Raw genomic sequence first — 20,280 nt, forward strand, 5'->3', positions numbered from 1 at the left:
GTAAAACTAACATACACAATCAAAATGCAAATTTGTTAAAGCAATGCTATGCAGCATTCTTGGAAATAATTGTGTGCTGTGTGTGTGTTTGTAACCATAAAAATGGATTGGATTCCAGATAGAGGCTGCTTCTGACCAGGGCTGAGATCTGATATATGGGAAAGGAGTGGGGCAGTACAATGACACAGGGTATGTCACTAAATTGAAATTTACTTTATCTGTAAAAATTAAAAAATTTCATTTTAGTAACACGAAGCAAATATGAAAGAATTTCAAATGTTAAAAAAAGACACGGAGTGACTGAATAGGTTAAAAAACCATTAGACTGCTATATTTTTGCCTTAAGCACTTTTTACTCTTCTTCAAATTCACTGTGTAAACTTGAACATGCCATTCAAATCTCTGGGCCTGTTTTAAAAACGAGTTCACTGTATAAAAAGCTCTCCAAAAATTCCCACAACTCTTGAGTATGATTTTCATCTTTATGTGAAAGAAATGTCCCAAATTAGGTGTCATGTCTTACCACCTCGTCATTTGGTGATTTATAAAAGTCACCAAAGGTAAGTGAAACGATCTGGAAATAGCTAGCCTGAAATTTGAGTACTGAAGTCTCAATTCTTATAATTTAAAAAGAGGATTCTCAAAATAATCTTCTTGAGTTAAGGGCTATTGTCACAATTTCTTGGCTCATTTAGATATTTTTGCTGCTTCACTGAGTCTAAAGTGAATTTTTAAAAGAACCATAGTAAAACAATTAACTAAGATAAACATAAAATTAACATATAGATGGCTTAACAAGACAAAGAATAATAATGCTTTAGATGTTATAAAGAGGGGATAGTTTATAATCTATAAGCTATATTGATGATCAATTTTGGAGAAAATGTAGGAGAAATTCCTTGATCAATAATAAAAAGACTCAGTTCGTATCATTAATCATTTTATTGGACATCTTTAATTACCATGCACAAGTTAAAACTGAACCAAATTATCACAATTAATGTTCCTTTAACCAGTCATAGAAATACATCCAAGCGATCTCTCAATTGTGCTCATTGAGCACTAGACTTTCCAGGTTTTACCTGAAAAATGTGAGTAGCCTTCTTTGTCCTAAGCACCTAGCTTAAGACCAGGCACATTACTAGTAAATAAGCTGAGATCTCAGTGGGGTACCTTCCTCTAGGTAATAAGTTCCTTCAAATATGTTTAGAATTGCAGATACTTAAAAGAATGAATCAGGAGACGCTATAAGGAGGACTGCAAAGGTAATTTGCTGTTGGGAAAAATGGAACACAGGCAAATTTTGCATAATGCAAAGTATAGAGTCTATTTGTAAAATCACATTGTCCAAAACACATTGACAATCAAAGACTGAAAAATATTCTTAAGAGTTGTAACATACTTTTTCCTTCCTATTTATCAAACTTAAAGTACAATTAGGATGAGAACTATTTCTACCTTGACTTTAATGTCTGCTGGTTCATATAAACTCACCTTTTATCCATTGGATCCACATAATTTCTGTAAGAAATAGTAACTAATTTCCAGTGATACTTTTTATCACTATGAACATAGTGAAAAAGGGAAATCATATGTATGTACATGTATATATTTATATACACATTGAAAATTGAATGTAGTCAATGATGGTAACTACAATTTAGTTTTGTAGGTTAGATTGAAATACATAACACTATTTTAAAAAATATATTTTTATTGATTTCAGTGAGGAAGGGAGAAGGAGAGAGAGAAACATCCACGATTAGAATCATTGATTGGCTGCCTCCTGCATGCCTTGCACAGGCATATGCCCTGACCAGGATTTGAACCGTGACCTCCTGGTTCATAGGCCGATGCTCAACCACTGAACCACGCTGTATAGGCCATAACACTATTTTTTACAACTAAAAAATATTACATCTCTATCTGAGAATGAAATTCTTTGATTTAATACTTCTTTTTTGATAGAATTCTCAGTTTTTCAAAGGCAATAATGAAATTGTACACATTCCATAGTGTTTATGGTAATCATGAGGGTCTTTTTGGTCCATGATATTCATCTTGTACTCTCATCAATGGAATGTGTCACATCATCTACCTAGAACTTATAACTTTTCCACTCAGCCTTCTCATTGCCACTTGCATATCTCTGTTCCTTAAAGTATAGATGGCAGGATTTAAGACAGGGGTGACAACAAAGTCCACAATGGAAAAAAATGTATCCAATGACTTGGTTGGGAAAGGCCACACATAGAGAAACATGCATGGAATGAAAAACAAAACCACTACAGTGATGTGAGCTGACAAAGTGAAGAATGCTTTAGACAAATCCTTTGAAGAATGTTTTCTGACAGTGACCAGAATAAAGATGTATGATATAATTAAGAAAAAGAAGGTTCCCATAGATATGAAGCCACTGTTGGCAATGACCACAAATTCTAGTCTGTAAGTGTCTATGCATGCAAGTTTAATTACCCTAGGAAAATCACAATAAAAGCTCCCCACATTATTAGGGCCACAGAAAGGTAAATTTATGACAAAAACAAACTGAAACACTGCATGAATCATTCCAATGGTCCAAGCAGCCACTATTAAAATTACACACATTTGGGGACTCATAATAGTTAGATAGTGGAGAGGTTTGCAGATTGCAGTGTACCTGTCATATGCCATAGCTATGAGCAGCACCATCTCCACTCCTCCCATGACATGAATAAAGAACATTTGTGCCATGCAACTGTGGAAGGAAATTATTTTGCAATCGCTGAAAAGATCAGATATCATCCTAGGAACTGCGGTAGATGAAAGGCCCAGGTCAATGAGTGATAAGTTAGCCAGCAGAATATACATGGGGGAGTGTAAGTGAGAATCAAAAATCACTGTGAACACAATGAAGAGGTTTCCCAGGATAATTCCCACATAGAATAAAGCAAAGAAAAGAAAAAGAAAAGACTGCATTCCCAAAGATTGTGCAAGTCCCAGTAATACAAATTCTGTTACCACAGAGCCATTTACTTGGTCCATCGAATCAGAAAGAAGGGAAGACTCTGAAATGACCTGAAAGAAAAAGAAAAAGAAATCAGCTTGTAGGTACTGAAAAAAATATTGTTAAATGTTGATAATTTAAGATGATTAGTAAGGGAATCCAAGATGGCAGTGGAGTAGGTAGATGTTATACTCACCTCCTACCAGGACCAAACTGGAATTATAAATGTAGAGCAATCAACCTGAATAACCAACTGAATACTAGCTGAAGAGAAGTTTTATAACCAAGGATTTATAGATGAAGCCACATCAAGACTGGTAGGAAGGGCAGAGACATGAAAATGGCTGGCCATGCTCCCACAGCTCCCATGGGCAGCCACTGAGATTCTGGAGGAATATCTCAGCTGCAAAGGTTGCTCCTGACAAGTATGGGGTCTTAACCCCAAACTGGACTCCTCAGCCCAGAGCACCAGAGTCTGGAAGAGGTGCCCATATACCTGAATGTGAAAATCAGTGGGGATTCTGTCTGCCAGGGAGAGATGAACATTATCTAGAGACACAGGCACTCTCTTAAAGCGCCAGCTCACAAAATCTTGTTCATTCACCCTGGGCTCTGGGGGAGAGAGGGTGAGTGGACTAGAGTTGTGTGAGGGGAGACTGGGTTTGTGGTTCTGGGGAGAAGCTCTGTGCCAAGTCCCTGTCCTATACTTGTAGACTCCATCTTTCTTAGGTGGAGCACTCCCTTCCATATGCCATCAGCCTGGGGGAATGTAATAGCCCACCCTCTGGACTCCCAGTCACCCAACCAATGGAACTTGTGCCCTGCTGAGGAGTCAGCTGCCTGGGTTAAGATGTCGAGGTCTGGGCAGACTAAGGGGGGTCAGTGACTAAGTTGTGTGGTTTTAAGGCAGGGGCCATTCCCTCCACTTTCTGTGAACCTGATTGGTGCCCCCACCCCCACTCAAAAGAGATTCACTAGCCCCACCAAAAAAAAAAAAAAATACTAGAACTGATAAATGAATTTAGCAAAGTAGCTGGATACAAAATAAATATCCAGAAATCAGTTACATTTTATACACCAATAATGAACTATCAGAAAGGAAAACTAAGAAAATAATCTCATTTACAAATACATCCAAAATAATAACATACCTAGGAATAAATTTAACCAAGAAGGTAAAGCACCTGTACTCAGAAAATTATAAGACACCGAAGAAAGAAATTGAAGAAGATACAAATAAGTGGAAATATATACCATGTTCATGGATAGGAAGAATTAACATCATTAAAATATCTATACTAACCAAAGCAATTTATAGATTAAATGAAGTTCCTATCAAGACACCAATGGTGTTTTTCACAGAACTAGAACAAATATTTAAAAAAATTTATATGGAACCATAAAAGATCCAGAAGAGCCACAGCAATCTTGAGAAAGAACAAAGTTGGAGGTATCACACTACCTGATATCAAACTATAACTTAAGACCACCGTAATCAAAACAGCATGGTACTGGCATAAAAACAGACATTTAGATCATTGGAATAGAAAAGAGAGCCCAGAAATAAACCCACACCTTTATGGTCAATTAGTACTTGACAAAGGAGCCAAGAACGTACAATGGGGTAAAAATAAATGAAGGGAAAATGAAACCAGACTACCTTCTTACACCATACACAAGAATAAACTCAAAATGAATTAAAGACTTAAATTTGAAACTCTATACCATAAAAATCTTGGAAGAAAACATAGGCAGTAAAATCTCTGACATTCCTTGTAGTAATATTTTTTTCTGATATATCTCCTCAAGCAAGCAAATCAACAACAAAAATAAACAAATGTGACTACATCAAACTAAAAAGATTTTGCAGAGCAAAGGAAACCATGAACAAAACAAAAAGACAACCCATTGAATGGGAGAACATATTTGCCAGTGATACATTTGATAAGAGGTTAATAACCAAAATTTATAAAGAAATTATAAAAACATCAAACAGATATACAATCCAATTAAGAATTGGACAAAAGACCTGAATAGCTACTTATTCAAAGAGAATATACAGATGGCTTATAGACATATAAAAAGATGCTCAACATCACTATTTATCAGATAAATGCAAATTAAAACCACAATGAGATATATTACCTCACACCTGTCAGAATGGCTATCATCAATAAACCAACAAACAAGTGTTGTCAAGGATGTGGAAAAAAAGAACCTTTGGGTACTGTTGGTGGGAGTGCAGATTGGTACAGCCACTGTGGAAAACAGTATGAGTTTCCTCTAAAAATTAAAACTGGAACTGCCATTTGACCCAGCAATCCCACTTCTGGGAATATATCTTAAAAATCCTGAAACACTAATCAGAAAGAATATATACACACCTATGTTCATAGCAGTGTTATTTACAATAGCCAAGATCTGGAAGCAGCCTAATTGCCCATCAGTAGATGAGTGGATAAAAAAGCTGTGGTACATTTACACAACTGAATAGCAACTGTAAAAATGAAGGAACTCTTACCTTTTGTGACAGCATTGATGTACCTGGAGATTGTTATGTTAAGTGAAATAAGCCAGTCAGAGAAAGAGAAATACTTACATGTAGAATCTAATAAACAAAATAAACTGATGAGCAAAATAGAACCAGAGGCATAGATACATGTAATAGACAGACAGATGGCAGAGGGGAAGGTGGTGGTGGGGACTCATGAAAGAAGGTGAAGAGATTAATCGAAGAACATATATGTCTGGCCCATGAACACAGACAACAGTGTGGTGAAGGTCACGGAGTGACGACTGGTTGGAGGTGGGCAATGGAGGGGAGAATTGTGGACATCTATGACAGTGCCAACAACAGAAACAACAACAAAAAGCTGTGGTATATTTACACAATGGAATAGCACTGGGATATTAAAAAAAAAAAAAATCTTACCTTTTGGGACAGCATGGATGGACCTGGAGAGTATTATGCTTAGTGAAATAGCTCAGTCAGAGAAAGGCAAGTACCATAGGATTTCACTTGTATGTGGAATCTAATAAACAAAATAAGCTAATGAACAAAATAGAAACAGACTCAGAGAAGCAGAGAACAGAATGACAGTTGTCAGAGGGGATGGGGGTTAGAGGCTGGGTGAAAAGATAAAGGGATTAACCAAAAAAACCCACAAACACTTATAGACACAGACAACAGTATGGTGATTACCAGAGGAAAATTTGAGTAGCGGGAGGAAGAAAAGGATAAAGGTGGAATAAATGGCGATGGAAGGAGATGACTTAGGGGAAGGGGGAGAGAAACACACAATATAATATACAGGTGATGTATTATAGATTATACAATTGTACACCTAAAACCTATATAATTTTTAACCAATTCCAACCCTAAAAATTCAATTAAGAAAGAGTTTTAAAAAAGCCAAAAAAGGAAAAGAAAATTGGTTAATAACAAATACTTTGTTTAATTGATTGTAAACTATTTACAAAATAATGGGAACCCAGGTATAAAAAATTCATGTCGTATGATCAAAGCTGCACTCAGAGGCAATCTATTGCTTTAAATATTCTAATTTATTTAAATACATGAACTAATCAGGCATTTTAAAAAGTTGGAAAAGAATGCAAAAAATAAACTCAGAATTCAGGTGAATGTAAATAATAAATATTAAAAACAAAATAAATATCAAATCCCAGAAAATTGGGAGAGTATATATGAGCATATAAATATGCTTTAAAAAAGACAACCTTTAAAAATATACCAAGAATAATAAAATAAAATTACAATTAGAAATGAGTGTAAAAATGTGTAATAACAGTTAAAACACCCCTGAAGCTGTTTCTCATATAAACTTAAAACAAACTACCTCCAGAGGGAAGGCAGGGGTGGTGGGGTGATGGGGAGAGATTAACCAAAGAATTTATATGCATAACCTATGGACACAGACTATAGGGTGGTGAAGGCTGAGGGGTGGGGCAGAGGTCAATGGGGAAATAGAAGTGCACATCTGTAATATAACAGTAAAGATTAATTAAAAAAAGAAAAAATTCACCCGCCCTCCCCCCCAAAAAACAAAAATCAAACACCAAAACACAATCTACCCCAAGCCAACACATAAATCATACTTGAATGTAAAATGCTGTATAGAGACTAAAGGTTAATATTTTTATAACATAATAAAGAGTTCAAACCACTCAATAAAACCTAATAGGTGAATGACACATGATAAGAGGGAATTCAGAAATGTAAACTATTCATGTATGTATGTATATATATTTCTTTCTTTTATTTTCTTATTAAATTAGAAAATAGTTTTACAATTATTATTATCATCAAAACTGTCAATATCTCAGTGAAATAGTTACCATTATACATTGCTAGAGGTAGTATAGAATGATTCAAACATTAAACAAATTGGAAGTCATATATCAAGAATCTTGAATCCATACCATTTGGTTCAATAATACCTCATATGAAATTCTATTTGCACAGAAAAAAGTTTTTGGCACAAACATTTTTATCATACTTTATAGTGATAAAACTTTGAACAACTTAAATGCCAAACATTTGGCTTAAAGCTATTATAACATATGTATATGATGGAATGTAATAGAGTTATTAAAATAAGTGTTAATAAAAGTTTATAATAAATGGCATTAGGATTTTTCTTTATAATATTAAATGCAGTGAAAGTAAACCAATTGCATAATCCATATTTTTAAATAATGGTAGTTGCCTTTGATATTTTAGAGCTTAAAAAAATCTACTGCCCTAGCTGGTTTTGCTCAATGGGTAAAGCGTTGGCCTTTGGACTGAAGGGTCCCAAGTTTGATTCCGGTTAAGGGCACATGCTGGGTTGCAGGCTCTATCCCCAGTAAGGGGAATGCAGAAGGCAGCTGATTAATGATTCTCTGTCATCATTGGTGTTTCTAGCTCTCTCTCCCTCTCCCTTCCTCTCTGAAATCAATAAAAATATATAAAAAATAAAAAAATCTAATTTCAGATTAAAAGAGACACACTAATTAAAAGTAAATGGATAGATAAAGATATTTTATAAAAATGGAAACAGAAAAACTGGGGTAGCAATACTTACACCAGAAATACTTTAAAATAAAGGCTATAACAAGAGGCAAAGAAGAACCCAGCAACTCCATTTCTGAGTATTTATTTGAAGAAACCCAAACACTAAATTGAAATGTATAAATTTAAAAGATAAATGTTCATTACAGCATTGTTTACAATAGCCTAGATATGGAAGCAACCTAGGTGTCCATCAATAGATAAAAGAATAAAGAAGTGGTACTTATATATACAATGAAATATGACAGCCATAAAAAAGAATGAAATCTTGCCAGCTACAATGACATGGATTGTGCTGAGTGAAACAAGTCAGAGAAAGACAAATGCCATATGATTTCTACAAAACAAAATAAATAGGAATAAGTGAAACAGAAACAGTCTTATAGATACGGAGAACATTTTGATGGTTGCAAGATGGGAGGAGGGTTGGGGAGATGGGTGAAAAAGGTGAAGGTATTAAGAAGTACAAATTAGCAGGTACAGAATAGTCATGGGGATGAAAAGTACAGCATCCTATATAATAAAAGGGTAATATGCAAATTGACCCTAAACGGGGAATAACGGGTTGCTATGATGCGCACTGACCACCAGCGGGCAGATGCTCAACACAGGAGCTTCCCCCTGGTGCTCTGTGCGCTCCCCTGGGGAGCTCCACTCAACCACAAGCTGGGCCCATGGTCTCTCCCGTCTCCTCAGCAGCGCAGTGCTAAGGATGTCTGACTGCTGCTTAGGCCCACTCCTCTAGTAATCCTGTATAATGAAAGCCCAGCTAGCATAAAGACATAACGACCAAAATGACTGCTTGACCAGACACTATGAGGTGCATTGACCACCTCTTGGTCCCTCCCCTTGCCCCGCAAGCTCTGATCACAGCATGGTGAACAGGGAACCATGGGGAACTGGGTGGGTGGCAGCGGGGCGGGACTGGGGATTGGAGAGTGGGTGGAAGATGGCCTTGATCATAGGCTAGGCCTAGGGACCCTACCTGCGCATGATTTCGTGCCCTGGGCCTCTAGGATTATAACAATTGTGTATGGTATCAGATGGTACAAGATCTATCAGGACTATCATTTTGTAAGTTATATAAATGTCTAATCACTGGGTTGTGCACCTGAAACTATACTGTACATCAACTCTAATTAAAAATATTAAAAATATCATTTTAGATTTTGAAATATATGTCAGTTCAAATATATTTATATTAGTTTGTTTTTATAAAACCATCAAAGAGTACAGAGAGTTGAAGGAATGGTTTAGTAAGGATGTTTGAAAATAAGATTGACTAGTTGTTAAAAGACAAACCAACTGAGGAAGTAAAGCCTCACACCTTTCTCATCCAATTAGCCATTTTCATAAACTGCCAAAAATTGATTCATAGATGAGATTACTAAGGGAGAAGGGAGGATTTGGCTAAGTAATAAGTAAAGGGTCCTGATTAAACTTGGACTTTGTATAAAATTATCATGAAGTTGAAATTTCTTGGGACATTCCATCCAGGTAACTGACAAAGCATTCCCTTGCTTCACTTTGGTCAGGGTTGGCCATTTGGGAATGAATTATTGAAAAGATTTCACGGCAAAGCAGGAGATGTTTGGTGACTTCCTAAGCTCACCATACAATTTAGTGTCTTTGGAGAAATAAAGTTGAAGCTGAAGAATCACATGGAAAAAAAAAAGAATCATGTTGACTTCTTAAGATCAATTGTTTTATCCTATTCAAGTAAGCTCAGGACTCTCATCATGAAATTGGGTAGTTGAACATAATGGTTCACCTAACTGATAGATGAGTCACCTCTAAAATATTAGGAAGCAATTGATTAAAAACATCCCTTTAGCCTCCAGACAGTATTTTACCAACATTAAAGTTTATGATTTAGATACCTTTTATGCTTTGTCTAACAGTATATAACCTTAAACATTGTCTAACACATAGAAATATTTGTTGAATGAATTTTCTAAAAATAGATATAAAATTGTCCATATAAGAAACAAAATAGCAGCCCTCACAAATATATAGATAAATTGAATTTAATAATATTTCCTCTATAAGCTTGTACTTCTTGGTAATAACCCAGGTATATGTATATATATGACTACTTAGCTAAGTGAAGAAAGTCCCACCACTCTTTCTATTATAAACATCTGGAATTAATATGTATCATTATTGAAGAAATTCTGATGACCTGAGAGTGCTGAGTTTCTCTGCCTTCTTGGGAAACACTGGTGACTTTGTGAGGTTCTCAGGAGTACTTCAGAAGCTAGGTCCTGTAGTCATTCAGGCTTGGGGAGACACATCTTTAAACAGAAAATGTAGATAAGTATTTTTGAAAAAAGATGATCAAAATTATAGGTTTGTGTAGAAGTGGGAAAGACCTTTGAGATGAACTCAAAGTTACTTCGTTCTACAGCTAGAGAACCCAGTGAGGTTAAATGGCTAGTGATGTGTTTATAGCAATATGTTCACAGAACCAGAACTGAAAGTCAGCCTAACTTCCAGTCCAATGGTCTTCCTCAAAAGTTAGAATTATTTGTATTTGATAGGACCACTGTAACTTAATTGGAAGGGCCCAATCTATCCCTAAGTTCCTATTTCATTTAAAATAAAATTGGTCTTCTATTGATAAAAACACCATTTCTTTTTCATTAAATATTGCTCTTCCCTGTTCCCTTACCTATTCTTCTAACAACCTGGCCAATCCTGAACAGTTCCATTTCAGAACTTATAGTCACCAGCTCCTCTGTACCATACCCTGGCTTGGGGCCAGAATATTTTTGGGCATTGGCTGGAGCCTTCAAATGTGGAGGATAATAATACTGAAGGAGAGGGAACCACATCGAAATCCTGGAGGTCAAGGATTGAGATCTTTCCCCCTCTGATTTAAAACAGAATTTGGCCCTCAGATAGGGTGGGAATGGCTGTTTTACACAATGAAAAATAAAGTTTAAAATTAGTTGGAGAGCACAAAAGCCTGAAGCATGAATCTTGAAAAATCTTTACATTAAGGAGATAAATGGAAAATATAAAAAATGTCTTTGTGTGTGCAGAATTAATTTTACAAGACAATGCAATTCAATAATTGAATTTTTAGAATAGGAGAGATGGCATAGAATAAAAGGAAAACACATTTCAAAAAGGAGAAAATTTCTGACACAAATATTTTATAGAAGAGCAGAAATTAAAGGAGAGTTGAGGGGATGGAGAGAGGGAAGAAGACATGACAGAGGCAGTTTTGTAATTTAAAAGCATCTTTCCTACCTGCCTGTTCAGTCACAAGATGTACATTTTTAGAAGAGAAATTCAGAGAGCTTAGTCTTCATTTCTGTAACTAATATCTTCCCCACCCAAGACAAAGCTCTATATGAGATTCTTTATAAAGAAAAAAAGCTAATTAGTGGTAAGGAGAGTGACACTGCTGCTATAGAGACAAGCAAGCCCATTATTAGTTTCTCTTGGGGACTAAATATTTGAATCACATTGATTTCCCCAAGAGAAAAATATTGAAAGAATTGCTTGGTGCCCTCCACACATATGGTTTATGGATGAGAAAATTGAATGCCAAAAGTTTAAATGAATTGTTTAGCCATGAGTGCGTAGGCTTCCCTATTCTTATTTAGTACTTATTTCCCATATTTATCCATTACTTAAATTTCTCTCTTATTGATTCAGTGAATTTTCAGATGGTTGTAAAGCCAATAGTTTTATACTCAACTTTTATATCTCCATTCTAGAAAACAATCCTAAAAGAGAAGGGTGGAGAAGTTAATAAGTAGTATTCTTTTTTTTTTTTTTTAATTTTTTTTTTTATATTTTATTGATTTTTTACAGAGAGGAAGGGAGAGGGATAGAGAGTTAGAAACATCGATGAGAGAGAAACATCGATCAGCTGCCTCCTGCACACCTCCCACTGGGGATGTGCCCGCAACCAAGGTACGTGCCCTTGACCGGAATCGAACCTGGGACCCTTCAGTCCGCAGGCTGACGCTCTATCCACTGAGCCAAACCGGTTTCGGCAATAAGTAGTATTCTAAAGTAAAATTGAAATCATAGACACAGGCAACAGTATGATAGTTATGAGAGGAAAGGGGGTGAGGGATGATAAAGGGTAAAGGGGTCAAATATATGGTGATGGAAGAACATCTGCGTTTGGGTGGTGGGCACACAATGCAATATACAGATGATGTATCATAGAATTGTACACTTAAAACCTATATAATTTCATTAACCAATTTCAGCTTAATAAATTTAACTTAAAAAAGATTGACTATATTGAGAAGAAATACGATTTTCTGCTTAACAGATTTAATTTTGCAGTTAAAAGGTATGTCAGAAAAGCATGAGTTTAGAAAAAAATAAGAAAGCCACTTGAGTATTATTTATTACTATCTGAAATGTGAAAGGCTGAATTTATATAGAGACTTAAAAGGTAAAATAAAAGTGATAACAATGAGAAAAAATAATTGCCTGCTGATGAAACAGAGGGGGAGAGGGAAAGTTTTGAGGTAATATGTTGATTAGTATAAAATAATCTCTTTTTAGGGTGGGTAATATTAGGGTATGAATTTCTTGGAATGACTGAGATAAGGGTGTGAAGGAAAATATATCCTGAGTGGATAGATATACCTTCACTCATAGTACATGAATGAAAATTGAAGAAATAAATCTAAACACCCTTATATATTAAGATAATTCTTATAAATGATAACACAAGAACAAATTAATCATTTTCCTATTATCAATTATAGCAAACGATTACCTGTGAACATCTACTTGTGCTCCCAAACTTTCTACTGTCTGAGATGAAGGTCTTGAATGTATTTGCCCTTTATTTTTTCTGAATAGCCTGGATACAAGAAAGATTTGTATTTTATTGGATCAATTTCTTAAGAGACCATTGGGAAATGGATACAAATATAAAATAAAAAGTGTAGGGAGTTATTTTTAATTGCCTGTAACAGGAGCATGTTTATCTGAGAGGGAGATAATCATTTAAAGGACCCATGACAAGTTACTGAGGCAAGCCTAGTGGATCTCTCTGGAGAAACCTGACTTTATCTTTGATGTGTAGATACAAAGAATGTGGTCTTCAGGTTATCATGGAGGCCTCAAACTTTCAAGGCTCTACTTTATTTAGAGTTCTATTTGTTTAAAGCTGTATTTCATTATCTTGTTCAGAAACAAGGGAAAATTATCTTCTCTAGAATAGCAGTAGAATAATGTTTGATATCAAATTAATTTTTTAAAAATAGTGATACTGTCTGGTTTCCCAACCCCAAATGCATCTTTAAAGTGGTGCCTGAGGGAGGAAAAAATGGTGGCAGAATAGACAGATGTGTCATGAGCCTTGTCCTGGAGCAGATAGAAAGAACAGCTGAGGGTTGCACCGAGAGTGTTTGTTGGTGAGTTGAGGGACAACTATACTCCAGGAGACAGTGGGGGACTGCTGGATGGGGCTCCCCTGACTGGGCAGCCCCCACTGCTGCTGCGTTCCCTCCCAAAGTGACTGGCTTGGATGCGGAGACTGCGCCATCTTGAAGGGGAAAGTGGATGTTATAGGAGGCCTGAAAATCTACAACTGCTGCACCCACCGAACATCTGTGAACCCCAGAACACCGGTCTCCAATTGGCACAAACACGCAGATTCAGAGGAGCTCTACACTCCACCATGGAAAGGTCAGCTTTCGCCTGGGATAAGGTGAGGTCTCTGCTCCCAGCAGGAGAGAGAAACGCGCGCACTGTGGGAGCTGGAGGACCGGGGGAAGACTGGGCCTAGAAAAATCCATGGCTGTTGGGGCTGGCGTGATCTGTGAATGTGGAAGGGGGTCCTCAGAGCTGCTAACAGAAAGGAACTCTTAAAAGCAACCCATTTTGATCTGACGCAAAAGGACAGCCTAAAAATTTTAAAAGTGTTCGCACACTTATGCTGGCTCTTTTTTTTGTGTATGTTTCTTTGTTTTTGTTTTTTCTTTTTCCTTTAAATCCTTGCTTCTGATTACTAAGCCCAATACATAGGATAACCCAATTGGGGACACCCTAAGAGACTGCAGGGGAAAGTTGTTTTTCTGGAACCTGGGGATCAGAGCGGGGAATAACCATCAGAGAACCAGCTCTGAGGCAGCCCACTCCCACAAATCAGTATTGAATGCCACAAAGAAAGCAGGATCTAAGCACTGGCTAGAGAGGACCTATAGACCCAGAGGACAATCCAGAAACACTGCCACCCAGGGGTTGAATTGCAAATTGACTCTTGTGTAAACACAAATAAAGGAATACAAGAAAATGAGACACACTGCCTGCTTAAAAATCAGGACTGGCTTACAACACTGAGGAGCAGTGGAACGCAGGGAACTGCAATACTGTCCTGACTAGGAAACAGGTGTGCCAAACAGAACAGTAGAAGAAATGAATGACCTTCACTACTGCACATTTTATTTTTTTTCATCTTTTACTTAAGAAACTATTTTTTTTCTCTTTTTACCTCACTTGATTTTACCTTTTTACTTATTACATTTTTATTTTCAATCAGTATTATTACTACTCCTATTTTACATTTTTTTAAAGTATCATTTTATTTTCTCTTTATTTTACTTTGGGATTAGTGTTCTACATTCTATTTTCATCTTCCCTTTAGCATCATTTTACTCTATCTCAACTTTACCTTGATGCTATCACTCTCTTCCTAACTTTTCCCCTTTTGTTGTCCTGTTTCTCTTACCTTTTTCCTGCTTTAGATTTTCCCTATTCTTTCTTTTACCACCTGTTAAAATTTCACCCAACATATATATCTAATTTCTTTTTTTTTTTGAATATATATTTTTGTTGATTTCAGAGAGAAAGGAAGAGGGAGAGAGAGATAGAAACATCAGTGATGAGAGAGAGTCATTGATTGGCTGCCCCCTACGGGGATCAAGGCCATGGCCCAGGCATGTGCCCTTGACTGGAGTCAGGCCCGGGACCCTTCAGTCCCCAGGGTGACACTCTATCTACTGAGCCAAATCAGCTAGGGCATTATATATCTAATTTCTAATCCCCTGCTCCAAGTCCATACAAACCTCTCTCTTCTCTGTCTTCACTATCCAAAGAATTGTTTTCCCCTCTGTCCATTTGTTGTTGTTTGCTTGAATATTGATTATATCAATTTTTATGCTTGTTTGTGAGATTATTTTGCTTATTCTTTTTGTTTGTTTTGTTTTTGTTTGTTTTTTTTTGCTTCCATCTTCCCTCACCTCACTTGATATTAGTTGTTGTTGGTAGTTTGTATTCATCTCCAGGTACTTGTTGCTGGCATTTGTTGGGATTAGTGGCTGTTCTATTGGAGTTTTCTCCCCATATATATAGTTTGTTCCCCTCATCTTTTGCATTCTCTTTCTTTTATCTCTTACTTTGATTTTCCTTTTCCCAATTTCATTTTTGCACTCCTTTCTTTCCTTTTTTTTTCTCTTCTTCTTTCTCTCCTATCCTCTACGTTGCCTATTTCTGGTGGTCACCTTTATTTGGGATTATTCATATCGTGAATACATTTCTGTTCAGTGCCCTGTGCCTTGTACCTGGTTGTGTTGTATTTTGTGCCTTTAAATCAATACAGGAGTGAGAGAGAGAACTACATAACCAGACACTCGGAGAAGAGAGACCATGGGGAGAAAAAGAAACAGCTCAGATATGAAAGAAAAGCAGGCATCACCAGAAAAGGAACTAAATGAAATGGAGGCAAGGGACCTGCCAGAGAAAGAATTCAGAGAATTGGTTATAAGGTGGCTGAAAAGAATGGAAGACAAATTCGACAATATGTGTAAGAACCAAGAGGAAATGAAGAAGAACCAAGAAGAAATGAAAAATGACATTGATGCTGTGAAGACCTCAATAGAAAGCATCAAGAGTAGACTAGAAGAAGCAGAGGACTGCATCAGTGAGCTAGAAGACAAGATAGGAAAAAATACACAAGTGGAGCAGCTTCTAGAAAAAAAAGAATTAAAAAGCAGGAGGAGAGCCTAAGGGAACTTTGGGACAACAAGAAACAAAACAACATCCACATAATAGGGATTCTAGAAAAAGAGGACACTCAGCAAGAAATAGAAAACCTGTTTGAAGAAATAATGACAGAAAACTTCCTTATATGGGGAAGAAAAACCCCACACAAATCCAAGAAGCTAACAGAGAACCAAGCAAAATGAACCCCAAAAGACCAATGCAAAGGACATTATAATTAAATTGGCAAACACCAATGACAAAGTAAGAATCTTAAAAGAGGCCAGAGAAGGACAGAAAGTTACCTACAAAGGAACCCCCATCAGACTAGCGACTGATTTCTCAATAGAAACTCATCAGGCTAGAAGGGAATAGAATGAAATATACAAATCATGCAAAGGAAGGGTCTGAATCCAAGAATACTGTACCCAGCAAGGCTACCAATCAAAATTGAAGGTGAAATCAGGAGCTTCACAGACAAAAAAGGACTAAGGGAATTTATTACCACCAAAGCAGCAATGCAAGAAATACTAAAGGGTCTGCTGTAAAAAAAAGAAATAGGAAGCAAAGAAGGAACACAGGGGTAAAGAATAAAAATGGCGACAAACAAGTACCTATCAATAATAACTTTAAATGTAAATGGATTAGATGCCCCAATCAAAAGACATAGGGTAAAGGATTGGATAAGAAAACAAGACCCATATATCTGCTGTCTACAAGAAACCCACCTCAGAAAAAAAGACGCACACAGACTGAGGGTGAAGGGATGGAAAAAGGTGTTTTAGGCGAATGGAAATGAAAACAAAGCTGCGGTAGCAATACTTATATCTGACAAATTAGATCTCAAAGTGAAGGACATAACAAGAGATAAGGAAGGCCACTTCATAATACTAAATGGAGTGATCCATCAAGAAGAAATAACTCTGGTAAACATATATGCACCCAATACAGGAGCACCCAAATACATAAATAAAACTCCTTGAGGATATCAAGGGAGAGATTGACAGCAATACAATCATAGTAGGAGACTTTAATACCCCACTATCACCATTGGACAAATCCTCTAAACAAAAAATCAGCAAAGAAACATCAATCCTAAATGACTCACTAGACCAGATGGAATTAATTGACATCTTCAGAACATTTCACCCCAAAGCCACAGAATATACATTCTTCTCAAGTGCACATGGGTCATTATCAAAGATAGACCATATGCTGGGTCATAGGCAAAGTCTCTTCAAATTCAAGAAGATAGAAATCATATCAAGCATCTTCTCACATCACAGTGGCATAAAACTGGAAATCAACTACAATAAAAACAACCCAAAGAAATCAAACACATGGAGACTAAACAGCATGCTATTAAACAATGACTGGGTTACCAGAGAGATCAAAGAAGAAATAAAAAAACATCATGGTAAGAAATGACAATGAAAACACAACAATCCAAAATCTATGGGACACAGTGAAAGCAGTCTTGAGAGGGAAGTTAATAGCTCTACAAGCCTGCTGCAAAAAACAAGAAACAATGGTAATAAACTACCTAACCCTACAACTCAAAGAGTTACAAAGAGTGCAATAAGAAAAGCCCAGTGTAAGCAGAAGGAAGGAAATAATAAAGATCAGAGCGGAGATAAACAACATTGAGACCAAAAAAACAATACGAAAGATCAACAAAACCAAGAGCTGGTTAATTGAAAGGATAAACAAGATTGATGAACCTCTAGCCAGGCTCACCAAGAAGCAAAGATTGAGGACCAAAATAAACAAAATCAGAAATGAAAGAGGAGAAATAACAACAGACCCCACCAAACTACAAAGGATTGTTAAAAAGTACTATGAACAACTCTATTCCAACAAACTGCACAGCGTGGAAGAAATGGACATATTCCTAGAAAAATATAACCTTCCAAAACTCAATCAGGAAGAATCTAAACATCTCAATAGGCCAATAACTATGGAAGAAATTGAAGCAGTCATCAAAAAGCTTACAGCAAACAAAAGCCCGGGGCCAGACGGCTTCACAGGGGATTTTTACCAAACATTCAAGGAAGAACTAAAACCTATCCTCCTCAGAATATTCCAAAAAATTCAAGAGGAAGGAACACTTCCAAGCTCCTTCTATGAAGCCAGCATTACCCTAATACCAAAACCAGATAAAGATAACACAATGAAAGAGAATTACCAGCCAATATCCCTCATGAACATAGATGCTGTAATCCTCACAAAATTCTAGCAAATCGGATCCAGCAGTATATCAGAAAGATCATACACCATGACCAAGTAGGATTTATCCCAGGAATGCAAGGATGGTACAATATCAACAAATCAATAAATGTGAAACATCACATAAACAAATTGAGAGATAAAAATCACATAGTCATATCAATTGATGCAGAAAAAGCAGTTGACAAAATCCAGCACCCTTTCTTGATAAAAACTACCAACAGGTGGGAATAGAAGGATCATACCTCAACATAATAAAAGCCATATATGATAAACCCACAGCTAACATCATACTCAATAGGCAAAAACTAAAATCATTTTCTCTAAGAACAGGAAAAACACAGGGATGCCCACTCTCACCACTCCTGTTCGACATATTACTGGAAGTATTAGGCATTGCAATTAGACAAGAAGAAATAAAAGGCATCCAAATTGGAAAAGAAGAAGTAAAGCTGTCCTTATTTGCAGATGACATGATACTGTACATAAAAAACACAAAAGGATCCATCAAAAAACTAATAGACTTAATAAATGAATTTGGCAATGAAGCAGGATACAAAATTAACGTCAAGAAATCTATGGCATTTTTATACACCAATAGTGAACTTACAGAAAGAGAGACTAAAAAAGCAATCCCATTTACCATCGTACCAAAAAAATTAAGATACCTAGGAATAAACTTAACTAAGGAGGTAAAAGACATATACGTGGAAAACTACACGACACTGAAAAAGGAGATAGAGGAAGACATAAACAGATGGAAGAACATACCATGTTCATGGATTGGGAGAATCAACATCATTAAAATGTCCATACTACCCAAAGCAATCTATAGATTCAATGCACTCCCCATTAAAATACCAGCACCATATTTTACAGACCTAGAAAGAACTGTCCAAAAATTCATCTGGAATAAAAAAGACCCCAAATAGCCACAGCAATCCTGAGAAAGAAGAACAAAGTAGGTGGGATCTCAATACCAGATTTCAAGCTGTATTACAAAGCCACTGTTCTCAAAACAGCCTGGTACTGGCACAAGAACAGACATATAGACCAGTGGAATAGAATAGAGAATCCAGATATTGACCCAAACCACTATGCTCAATTAGTATTTGACAAAGGAGGCATGAACATACAATGGAGTCAAGACCGTCTCTTCTATAAATGGTGTTGGAAAAATTGGACAGATACATGCAAAAAAATGAAACTAGACCACCAACTTACACCATACACAAAAATAAACTCGAAATGGATAAAGGACTTAAAAGTAAGATGGGAAACCATAAAAATACTGGAGGAATCCACAGGCAGCAAAATCTCAGATGTATGTCGAAGCAATTTTTTCACTGATACTGCTCCTAGGGCAATGGAAGCTAAAGAGAAAGTAAACAAATGGGACTAAATCAAAATAAAAAGCTTTTGCACAGCAAAAGAAACCATCAACAAAACAACAAGAAACCCCACTGTACGGGAGAACATATTTGCAAATGTTATCACTGATAAAGGTTTAATCTCCTACATCTACAGGGAACTTATACAACTTAATAAAAAGAAGATAAATGATCCAATAAAAAAGTGGGCAATGGACCTAAATAGAATCTTTTTGAAAGAAGACAGAAGGAAGGCCAACAGACATATGAAAAAATGCTCAAAGTCACTAATTATCTGAGAGATGCAAATCAAAACGAAAATGCGGTACCATCTCACACCTGTCAGAATGGCACCCATCAACAAATCAACAAACGACAAGTTCTGGCGAGGATGCGGAGAAAAAGGAACCCTCGTGCACTGCTGGTGGGAATGCAGACTGGTGCAGCCACTGTGGAGAACAGTATGGAGTTTCCTCAAAAAACTAAAAATGGAGCTCCCATTTGACCCAGTAATCCCACTTCTAGGATTATATCCCAAGAAACTAGAAACACCAATCAGAAAGGATATATGCACCCCTATGTCCATAGCAGCACAATTTACTGTAGCTAAGATTTGGAAACAGCCTAAATGGCCATCAGCTGATGAGTGGATTAGAAAACTATGG

The 20,280-nt window shown here is 36.5% G+C and overlaps 1 protein-coding gene across 1 annotated transcript; it reads right to left on the reverse strand.

The window, feature by feature from the left end:
• Positions 1–2,094: 2,094 nt before the first annotated feature.
• On the reverse strand, positions 2,095–3,024 carry LOC308254591 (olfactory receptor 4F6-like; the record flags this gene model as incomplete). The annotated part of the gene is made up of 1 exon (XM_080680824.1): positions 2,095–3,024. The coding sequence occupies one exon, from the start codon at positions 3,022–3,024 to the stop codon at positions 2,095–2,097; it is 930 nt and encodes a 309-aa protein (XP_080536950.1).
• Positions 3,025–20,280: the final 17,256 nt, after the last annotated feature.

Source organism: Plecotus auritus (genome assembly GCF_963455305.1).
Source record: "Plecotus auritus genome assembly, chromosome: 1".
In the NCBI taxonomy this organism is placed as follows: domain Eukaryota; kingdom Metazoa; phylum Chordata; class Mammalia; order Chiroptera; family Vespertilionidae; genus Plecotus; species Plecotus auritus.